We start from the raw sequence: 11,078 nt of genomic DNA, 5'->3' as shown, positions 1-11,078 counted from the left end.
GCCTTAGCCACTTGAGCCACAGGCGCTGAGCCTTTTTTTTTGAGACAGTCTCAAGCTGTTGCCCTGGGTAGAGTGCTGTGACATCACAGCGCACAGCAACCTCAAACTCTTGGGCTCAAGTGATTCTCTTGCCTCAGCCTCCCAAGTAGCTGGGACCACAGGCACCCGTCACAACACCCAGCTATTTTGTTGTTGTTGTTGCAGTTGTCATTGTTGTTTTAGCTGGCCTAGGTCGGGTATGTGGCCGGCACCCTACCCACTGAGCTACCAGTGCCGCCAGGATAATTCCTTATAGGTACACTGTGTATTTAAAAAAAAAAAAACTATGGGTAACAGCCCATTAGTGTATCATGGAATAAATTGAGGCCCCAATCAGCAATTGTTTATTTTAAGAGACAGGTGTTGCTCTGTTGCCCAGGCTGGACTGCAGTAGCCCCATGCTAACTCACTGTAACCTCGAACCCCTGGGCTCAAGTGATCCTCCCAACTTAGCCTACAAGGTAGTTAGGACTACAGGCATGCACCACTATGCTCAGATAATTAAAAAAAATTTTTTTTTGTAGAGATGGAATATTACTGCATTGCCTAGGCTGGTCTAGAACTCCTTGGCCTCCAGTGATCATTCCAAAGGCATGAGCCACTGCACCCAGCCAGCATTCTTTTTTAAGAGTGAGAAGTGTATTCCATATAGTAACTTTTACATGGATATTTTGTTTCATTTGTACACAAACTGTAGATGTGTTTACTGGGTCCTGACATAAAAATATTGATCTGGTTATTACAGATTTGTAATAGCTCTTTGTGGTCTTGACTGTTGGGTTTCATTTTATTGTTATTCCTTCCATGGCAGCACTACCTTTGGGTGTGCTAACTAAATGTCAAAGAAATGTTTACCTCATGCCAATTAGGTTATATTCAATTGCAAGTAACTGGAAACTCAAGGCAAAGTAGACTTTTTTTAAAAATAAAACTATTATTTTTAGAACAGTTTTAGATTCTCTGCAAAATTGAGAGGAAAGTACTGAGTTTTCCCATAATATCCCTCATCCCCACACGGCATGCTCTACTGGAATGGTTTATTTGTTAAGATTGATGAACTGCCATGACACATAGTAGTCACCCTGTGTCCGTAGTTCACCTGAGTGTTCACTCCGGGTGGTGCATTGTGTGTTTGGACAAATGTATAATGGCATGTATCCAGTATTACACTATCATAAAGAATATTTCACTGCCCTAAGAATCTTCTGTGCTCCATCTATTCATCCCTCCCTCTGCACCCAGCTTTTGCCAACCACTGATCTATTTGTTGTCCCCATAGTTTTGTCTTCAGAGCACACTTTTAACCTCAGAACGTAAGTCTTGAGGGAGGTAGTTTGAGGCTGGTTCAGAGCACTGGAATGACTGCCCTGTGGTGCTTCTGACCTTCTCATGGTGATAAGGTGTCTGCCATGGCTCCAGACACATCTTCACAAGACAGCATTCAACAAGGAGGGTGGGCAGGAGCTCTCTTCCTGAGTGTCTCCTTCATAGCAGGTGCAGTAGTGCCTAAACTAAGTAGGTCTTACTGCCCAAACTGGTCCATGTGCCCACGCTGCACCAATCCTGGCATAGGGGAAAGAAAGGCTTCAGTTGATTGTAGTTCATTTACTGGGCCAGCCTGTTGTTACGCCTATAAAGTTGATGTTCAATTAGAAAGGAGGGTGAGAGTGCTGGGTCTGGACTGAGCCACAGCCTTAGTTTCAGATGAACCTCTGGGCATGTTTTTTGTTTTAGTTTTTTTTTAAGAAACAGTCTCACTCCACCCTTGGTAGAGTGCTGTGGCATCATAGCTCACAGCAACCTCCATGGCTCACAGCCACGGCTCTTGGGCTTAGGCAATTCTCTTGCCTCAGCCTCCCGAGTAGCTGGGACTCCAGGTGCCTGCCACAACACCTGGCTATTTTTGTTGTTGTTGGCAGTTTGGCTGGGGCCGGGTTTGAACCCGCCACCCTCGGTATATGGGGCCAGTGACCTACTTACTGAACCACAAGTGCCACCTAGGGGCATGTTTTTCTTAGTAGGTTTTGTCCAGCCACCCTTTGCAGACAGACAGGGATCAGATCACCCTGCCTTCCTTGGTCCTTTCTTGGAGCGCTTCCTCACCTAGTGTCTTGTTCACAGGGGCTGTTCAAGAAGCCCTAGTCCCTCAACTTTAGGTCTGCTCAAAAGAGCGCAGACCAGGAAGAGGCTCTTCCTGGTTTTAGCCTCCAGCATGGCAAACAGTCCACACTGGTTTGAATAAAGTCTTGCTAGAGTCAGACCCTACTACTCACTGGTTCTGACCTTCAGTAGGTTACTGGTTCTTGGAGTTAGTTTCCTTGTTTTTGTTACAAGCATTCTTGCGAGGGTGGATGGAAAGACTCCCTACTTGGCCAGGGAAAGGATTCTGAGATCATAGTGTTCATTGCCTGTTCTCACCATTAGCTCTGAGTTCATTTGGGTTGGACTCAGTGTGTGAAGTAGAGCTTGAAGGGAGCCACAGGCAGTGTGTCCAGTGGGGTATTGTGGAGACCTGTGTACTCCTAGGGACTCATTTGTAGAGAACTGCCATTTGACATTTCTTTTATCGGGTTCTGGGAAAGGAATGTTAAATGTGACTAACTCAGGAGTTCTAGAGTACCCATTCCTGCTTCTGGAGCAGGAGCAGGTCCCCACCCTCTTCTCCCTCTTGCTCCTTGGCTCCAGGCAGTGTCACTGCCCATTCAGCCCCAGGACATCCATCTATCCTCCTGCTCTGTTGGGACAGCAACCCTCCCCCACCCCCGCCTGCCATTTTCTATTTTGTTAAAGTTCACATAGTCGGGGTTGTGATAACAATTTCATCTCCTTCCTCTTTACAAGTGTTGACATTGTCTTTTAGGTGGGGCTTTTGTTGGGATTTCCCTTTTTTCCTAAATACATATACATGCATATTTACAGCAGAATTAATGTGTTTTGATAGGTGATGCTTAGAACCATGGTGGGTGATCAACCTCAGTCTCCAGTAAAATTAGTTTTTTGTCAATTACATGTCAACAACTGGCAGTCTCCTTCCAATCAAGGATCCTAGTTCAAGAGTTTTCAGGAACTTAGTGTCAGCTATCACAATTGCCTGGCACTAGCTTTTGGAGAAACCCGTGTTGATGGTCTTTTTTGAAAAGGAAGTGGCAGATGTGTATCGCAGATGTCTGTTTCTCTTTTCTCACGGCTCTTCTCCACTGGGATCACCATCTCTGGAGTTCCCCTTTTACTGGAGGGTGTCATTGTGGCTTGTCTGGGTTCTAGGAAACTGATACAGTAGAGTGAATCATGATATTTGGATTTGTAGTCTAGCTTTACTGTTTTGGCAAGTTATTTCATTTCTTTCTGCCTCAATTTCTTCATCTGTGAACTCGGGACATTGCTGTACAGAGGATTAAATGAGTTCGTGTGCCAATCACTGGCTCAGTGGAAGTACTACCAGCAGAGTCATTAGCAGTTGCTGGCTGTACTGAGTAAGTTCTCTGAAGGCAGCCATTGGTCACCTTCCTCCTCACCATTCTTAGTGGTCTCTGTTGGAGTTAATTGTGGGCAAACGTGCCCTACAGGGGTCTGGGGCACTACTGGATGAATGTTGCACAAGTTCTTTCTTTTCTCTTGTTAGCCCAGATCAGGTTTTACTTTTCCCAGGAAGATTATGATATGACAACTGGTCTGTGCCCCAGATTCCGTGTTGGCACCAGAGTGCTGGTAAAAGCTCGCCTTACAGCGTTTTTTTTTTTTTTTACCATACACCCCATCGTGCCAAGGGGGTTCTCTTCTCCCGTGGGTTAGACCCAGCCACCTGGAGCAGCTCATTTTCAGGGAACCACAGAGGAGAACATGGGGTGGCAGATAGAGGGGGATTTCCTCCCCTGGGCAGTGGAGGGGGAAGTTATGTCAACACATTTTACGTAGAAGGTGATGGGGGAGTTGGAATGAATAGCTTTTTGCCCTGGGTTTGACTTTCACCAGTTCTGTGAGCCTTAAGAGACCACATTACTTAGTGGGGGAGAGATGCACAGGGTGCTGGGACAGGCAGGGCAGTAGGGAGTTCATGCTCCAAACAAGGTAGACTGCTGCCCACCTCTAAGCCCAGTCTTTCTGTGGTCAGCTGCTTGGAGTGAGCAAAGAACATTCACCAGTCCGGGCTGGAGGGACTACCCCAACTCTTTAGATGCCCCATGAGGTTACAGGAAACCCTCCAGACACCCCAGTTCCTTCCAGGCCACGAACACCCTGCCAGTCCTATGAACTAGTATCTGTGATGTGTGCTTCGCCACAGTTTCTGACTTGCCTTGTGTCATTGCTTCTTGTTGCTCATGTTACAACTGCCCTTTTTTACAGGGATGCTTGAAGATGGAAAGAAATTTGATTCCTCCCGAGACCGAAACAAGCCCTTTAAGTTTATGCTAGGCAAGCAGGAGGTGATCCGAGGCTGGGAAGAAGGGGTTGCCCAGGTATGCGCTCATGTGTTTTGTTTTGTTTCCTAGTATCCACCTTTTAAATTATTTTTATAAGTATTACATTCATATGACTCAAAAATCAAAAAAGGTATAAATGAAAAGTCTCAGTCTCATCCCAGCCCCATCTGCCCAGTGCCCCCACAAGTTATTCCTGTTATTAGCGATTATTAATGTAGAGTTTGTTTAAGCATATACAAAAACATATTTCTAATTTTTTTTGCCTTTACACACATTGTTGCGCATTTTACTCAGTCTGCTTGACACTTTCCATATGAGTACATAAAAGAGAAAGCTTTCTTGCAGCTTAGTGCTCCCGTGGGGGAGTATGCTGTAACTTATTTGACCAGTGCCATTACCATGGTCACTTAGGTCACTGACCCAACAGCATTTTGCTGTTGTAAATAATGCTCCCATCAGTGACTCATTTTATATGGGCTTTGTCTTTATGTGTGTGCTCATGTTGCCACAGGACATATTCTCCAAAGTAGGGTGAGTGGCTCAAAGGCTGCATGTTCTGTATTGTGACAGATCCTGCCAAGTTGCCAGTTGCCATCTGTAGGGATTGCACTTTTTGAACTGCCACCAGCAGGCGGTGAAGGGGCTGCCTCCTTCCAGCCTCAGCAACACAGTGTGTTGGTAAACTTTTGGCTTCAGGACAATATGAGTGCCCGTCAGTGTAGTTTTGACTTGTGCTTGTCTTATTGTTGACCACATTGTGTCAGCCCACTTCTGAGAGGTCCTCCTGATGGAGAAGGTAAGGTTGTTTGTCTTGAGTCTGTTTCCTCACCTCTTTCCTTCCCAACTGGGGAAACAGCTTTTATTCTGCTAACGCTACAAAATTTCCAGGAGACAATAGGGAACCCAGGGTTGCCAAATTTCAGTTGGATTCTGTCCTTCCATCAGCCCAGGAATTTTTTTCTTGGCTCTTACTGGATAAAGGGATGTTTACAGTGGCCAGCAACCCAGGGGGGCTCTATAATTAGGCTCTGCCTGATAGGTAATTAGTCTGTTTCTCTCTCACCAAAGAGAATTTGAAATTTAACCAAGAAGAAAAGACTGATCTCTGTCTCTCTCTTTTTTAGAATACACCTTGCTGTACTTCTTCTAAGATAGATTTATTTCCGAATGAATGGCTTAACTTTCAGAAACTTTGAAACTTTAAGCCTTCCCACTGCCAGGTGTCTGGGTTTCTTCTGTTCGTGTAGGGCAGAGGGTTGGCAATGTGAGGAAGAGGATCATTGTGGTTTATGTCCCTTGGGAAACCTTGCCAACTGCACCGTTTTGCCTCTATCTCCCCAGTCTGGCTGACTCTTGGCCTGTAGCCCATCCCCCATCTCCTGGGCCAGCCATTGTCTATACCACAACCCATCTTCTGTGACTATTCCAACATTGGAACAGTAGCTGTATTGTATGGCCTGAGTGCTGTAGCTGCCATGGAGATAGTGTTATCACCCTACTACTTCACATCCCAGACTGGGGAAGGTATAACAGAATACTGGGGAGATGCCCAACTCCCCCTTGAACCAGTGCTTTGGGCTCAGTCAAGGTCATGTCACGTGTCTCTACATAGAGACCTAAAAAACTCTCCACAGAATATTTTTTAGCAAGTGAGTTAAAAACACAGGAAGCAGGGGGAAAATTGTCTTGTGCCCCTTTTCCTTTCATTTTGATGTTGTTTTGGTTTTGTAGGTCTGGAATCCTGCCCCAGGCACTATTTTGGCAGCTTCTTTTTTTCATCTTATAGTATAGCTTGGAATCTTTTCATTCAAGTACACTTAAAGCCATAGTATTCTTTCTAATGAGTAATCTGTGTTGTGATTATGCCTGTGAAAGTACTCTCCTTGTGATCTCGTGATGGATATTTGGGTTGTTAGCAGAATATTCTAAAAGTAGAATTGCTGACTCAGAAGTATGATTGTTTTGAATTTCCTTAGATCAGCGGTTCTCAACCTGTGGGTCGCAACCTATATTAAAGGGTTGCAGCATTAGGAAGGTTGAGAACCACTGCCTTAGATAAAGCCTGTGCTTTTAACTGCCCTTAATCAGTTTGGTCTAGCATGTCCCAGATGCTGAGGGAAGCTGTGGAAAGCAAGGATTCTGAGCTGTATTAGACTCTTTGTCACACAAAGCCTGCACTTTGCCCTTTAGTCATCCTCTCTCTGACTGGGTCAGAGAACCAGGAATGCCCACATGGTGATTAAAAATAGAAATAGTGAAAAGATGGAAATGTATCAGAGAACCTGCTAACTGTTTAGAAAATAGACATTTATACTTATTTTTATTTATTTATTTTTTAAAGACAGTCTTACTTTGTAACCCTTGGTAGAGTACGGTGGCATCATAGCTCACAACAACCTCCAACTCCTGGGCTTAAGCGATTATCTTGCCTCAGCCTCCCGAGTAGCTGGGACTACAGGCGCCCATCACACACCCAGCAATTTTTTTGTTGCAATTTGGCCGGGGCCGGGTTTGAACCCACCACCCTCGGTGTATGGGGCTGGCGCCCTACCCACTGAGCCACAGGCGCCACCCCACAAGTATATTTTTTAAAGTGAAAATTTCCTAAGAAATTTCTCTTCTTGTAGCAAAACACTGGTATTATTGGTGTCTTTCCAAAGATATCTTCTATTTATACAAGTAGATACAAATATATAAATATTTTCCCAAATGGTAGCATATTACACGTGCTGTTGTACCTCAGAAAATCATACTTTCTTGAAATTTTCCTATATAAGAGCATAAAAATAGAAAGTACAGAAAAATACTCTCCCCAAATGCTACTTTTCTTGTATATTTTCCATTATAGCTAAGTTTCAATCAAAGTATTCCTTTTTTAAGAGCATAGATGTCATTTAACTTATCCTTCAAGTGACAGACCACTGACGGACTAATTGGTGACACTTCTGGAGTGTCACCTGCCTAGTGTCAGTCACTAAGACCTGGGTAGAAAGGTTGAGGGCCTGATCCTTCTGGGACTCGAGGGGTTTAACCACTATGGAGCCCATGGAGGGAGATGCAGGGATCGTGGAGGCTTGAACTCCCACCCTGTTTAAGTCCTACACAGAGAGGTGCCAGATGCCTGGGCAGCTGCAAAGTCACTGGGGTGTCTTAGTCAGCATCCTCACGGCCAAGGAACACCCAGGTACATAGTTCTGCTTCTCTAAAAGACGGATGGGGAATGTGTTCAGCTAAGTGTGTCTTATTTGTTCTTTAAACAGATGAGTGTGGGTCAGAGAGCCAAACTGACTATATCTCCAGACTATGCGTATGGTGCCACTGGGCACCCAGGCATCATCCCACCACACGCCACTCTCGTCTTTGATGTGGAGCTTCTGAAGCTGGAATGACAGGAATGGCCTCCTCCCTTAGCTCCCTGTTCTTGGGTAAGGAAACTTCATGCTGAAGAGCCAGAGCTACTTCTGTTCCTCCCATGTCGTGCCCAGCGTTTGATGGGTAGCAGAGAGAAGAAAAATGCTATAGGGCGATTATTCCCACTACATTCTTCCTCCATTGGATATCCTTACAGGGTTACTTATTAATACAGATCTTGAATGTAAAAGTTGGTTGCCCTGAAGAGAGGGATGGCATATGTATGTTCTTGATTGAACTCATAGTAGTTGTTTAAATGAAGTGTATATGTAGCTTACAATGTAAAACTGAGTTGGAGAAGCACGGGCCAAATATTTAGTTCTATTGAAATAAGACTATTACTGACTTTGCTCTACCCTACGTTCATAGAAGCTAGTAAGAAAAACCCCTCTGAACGTGAACATCGTGTTCTAACGCGTGCAGCTCTCTCATCCATGCAGTTTGTGGTTACTGCCTATTAGGTGATACAAGGGCAGCATTACTGCCCTGGTCCACCTGCCTCGGGGAGTAAGCCCTGAGTGCTCAAGGCCAGTTGTTACCAGTGAGTGGAGTGATGAAGCCGAGTATGCTTGTGAGGTGTAACAGAGGCTGTTAGATCCTAGGAAGGGAGCTTAGGGGCCTGAGTCAGCCTTCACTGTGCAACCAGTGAGGAACTGAGGGCCAGCGAGAAAGACCTTACTCAGGGTCACATCCAGGCAGTGGAAGACTAGGACCAGAGCCCACTTCCTGATTTCTTCTCTTTGGCCCTCATTTCTTAGGAAACCAAACTTGGTATCCTAATGGCACGTGGCTCTTCTTGTGGGTGTTAGAATTAGTAAACACAGGAATGCTATTGTCTTCTTTCCAACTGGCCCCAGACCTTTACATTCACTCCCTTCCTGCCCCTGGATCCAGAGGGTGGGTGAGAACACTTTGTTTGAAGGCTGCAGCAAATGGCTGCTAGCCCATGTGCCATGGCAGTCAGAGGTGCTTGTGACTTTGTCCTGCCACGGACTTCTTTAAGCAGAGGGGCTTTGTTATTTTTAGCTATCTTCTCCCTCAGTGGCTTGAGCCACACACCTAGATATTACTGCCCTGGTCGGGTTTGATAACTCTGGCTTCTTCACTTGTCATTCCTACTGGGAAGGTATCACTGACACTTCACAGAGCCTCTTTCTGCCCAAAGGTCTACATGTTGTCCAGACTCCTTTCCTGTCCTTTGAGAGTGGAGTCACTTAAACAGAAATGTACTTGAGGAGCCTTGACATTGTCGTGGCTTGGGAACAAGCTTTCCTTAAACCTAGTGGGAGAGAGGGAGGGTAAGGAAAAAATGGAAGAATGGACGGCCACAGGTCAGATCACCCTAACTAATCTTCCCCACCCACTGCCAAAGAACATCTGAGAGCTGCTTGCAAGGGTCTTGAGGAAAAAGCCCAGGGCAAACCCAGAAAATTGTAGGTTGAATGAAGGAATACTGGAGACATTTCCCAAGTCTACTCAACGTGACAGATGCCAAAATCACAATCACTGGGAGTGGGACCCACGCATTTGGATTTTGTTAAAGCTGCCTGGTATTCCTCTGTGTAGCCAACTAGGAGACCCAGTGATAATGGGAATATGGATGGACAGCCCTTCTAACCTAATGTAACTTTAGCTTAAAAATAAAAAGAAAAAACCCCATATCAATTTAAGTAGGAGGAAGCTTGCTTACCATGGGCTCACCCAGGCCATGCCCATCTGGCTCTCCAACTGGAACTGGCTTGGTCTCAGTAAGACCTCTCAGCTGTTGGGAAGGGACTTCGTGTGGCAGATGGAATTGTGGCTGTCCCTCATTGCACACGAAGAACACTGAGTTGCTGGCACTTAGAGATTTTCTGTCCTCAACAGATCTGCCGTGGAAGGATCTGGTGCCTCCAGACGTGTGCACGTGAATCCACATGGAGCTTTCCTGGTGTCCCACTACACTCTGTGTAAACGTCTGCCCGACCGGATGTGTTCTGGCACTCGGCTTTGCTTCGACACCTCCATTTCCCTTTCCCCTTTCTCCTGTATGTGTGTTTACCTAAACTATATGCCATAAACCTCAAGTTACTCATTTTATTTTGTTTTCATTTTGGGGTGAAGATTCAGTTTCAGTATTTTGGACCTAGGTTTCCAATTAAGTATATGGTGAAGTATTAACAGCACAAGTGATGGGTTAACTTTAGAATAGGAATTGGTGTTTGGGGGGGGGGTTGCAAGAATCTTTATTTTATTTTATTTTTTTGGATGAAATTTTTATCTATTATATATTAAACATTCTTGCTGCTGCGCTGCAAAGCCATAGCAGATTTGAGGCGCTATTGAGGGCTGAATTATTCTCCAAGTTGAGAGATGTCCTTAGGTTAAACTAAAAGTCCTACTCAAAACTGAAGTGGAGAGGAGAGCCTTTGCCTCCACCAGCCCCACCTCACACTCCCCTTAAACCTTCTGCCTTTTGAAAGCAGATCATTTTCACTGCGATGTTGGACACTACAGGTATCTGTCCCTGGGCCAGCAGGGACCTCTGAAGCCTTCTCCGTGGCCTGGCTTATTTTTTTTCCATCCTCTCGTTTTTCTAATGGACTTTGAGGAATTTTGTAATCTCTTAACTTTCCAAGCTCCACCACTTCTAAATTTGAAGAACTTTAATTGAAAGTTTAAATTGAAGGTGCTGTTTGTAGACTTAACACCCAATGAAAGCCCAGCCATTCTGACAAATCCTTGAATGTTCTCTTAAGAAAATGATGCTGGTCATCGCAGCTTCAGCATCTCCTGTTTTTTGATGCTTGGCTCCCTCTGCTGATCTCAGAGTTCCCTGACTTTTCTTCCCACAGCTCCTTTTGCTGTCCTGTGTAGTGATTTGGTGAGAAAAATGGTTGCTGCCCCCTTCTTGCCCCCGGCACCACACATGAGTTTCAAGTTTTATTATTGCAATAAAAGTGCTTTATGCTGGCTTTTCTCAGCTCTGTGTCATGGTGGTTACTTCTAAGTATCTCCCCTGCTATTTGGTGCTGGGAGTGGGTTCGGGCCGAGGGGAAGGTAGCAGTGGGGATGTAGTGTGCGAGGTTGTGTCTTGGCAGAACTGTAGCAGTGAGCAGCCTTCCTCCCTGGCCACTCTGGGATGGTGGTGGGGGATGAGGAAGGGGGGAGCGTGAGAGACAATAGGTTTTGCATCAAAGTCAGGACTGCCTGACTTTGATCTGGGTA

At 45.4% G+C, this 11,078-nt stretch overlaps 1 protein-coding gene across 1 annotated transcript in view; it reads left to right on the top strand.

Annotated features, from left to right (window-relative positions):
- FKBP1A (FK506 binding protein 1A) overlaps positions 1 to 10,833 on the top strand; it is a 25,893-nt gene extending 15,060 nt beyond the window's left edge. Inside the window, exons 3-5 of the mRNA XM_003802625.2 lie at positions 4,384 to 4,496; positions 7,721 to 7,885; positions 9,738 to 10,833. Coding sequence (XP_003802673.1) covers positions 4,384 to 4,496; positions 7,721 to 7,849 — 242 coding nt within the window. The 3' untranslated portion in view covers positions 7,850 to 7,885; positions 9,738 to 10,833. The remainder of the gene's footprint in view (positions 1 to 4,383; positions 4,497 to 7,720; positions 7,886 to 9,737) is intronic.
- Positions 10,834 to 11,078: the final 245 nt, after the last annotated feature.

This window comes from Otolemur garnettii, unplaced genomic scaffold (genome assembly GCF_000181295.1).
Source record: "Otolemur garnettii isolate 467f Iridium unplaced genomic scaffold, OtoGar3 scaffold00251, whole genome shotgun sequence".
Taxonomy (NCBI): Eukaryota; Metazoa; Chordata; class Mammalia; order Primates; family Galagidae; genus Otolemur; species Otolemur garnettii.
This window is presented reverse-complemented; position numbering and strand designations above follow the sequence as displayed.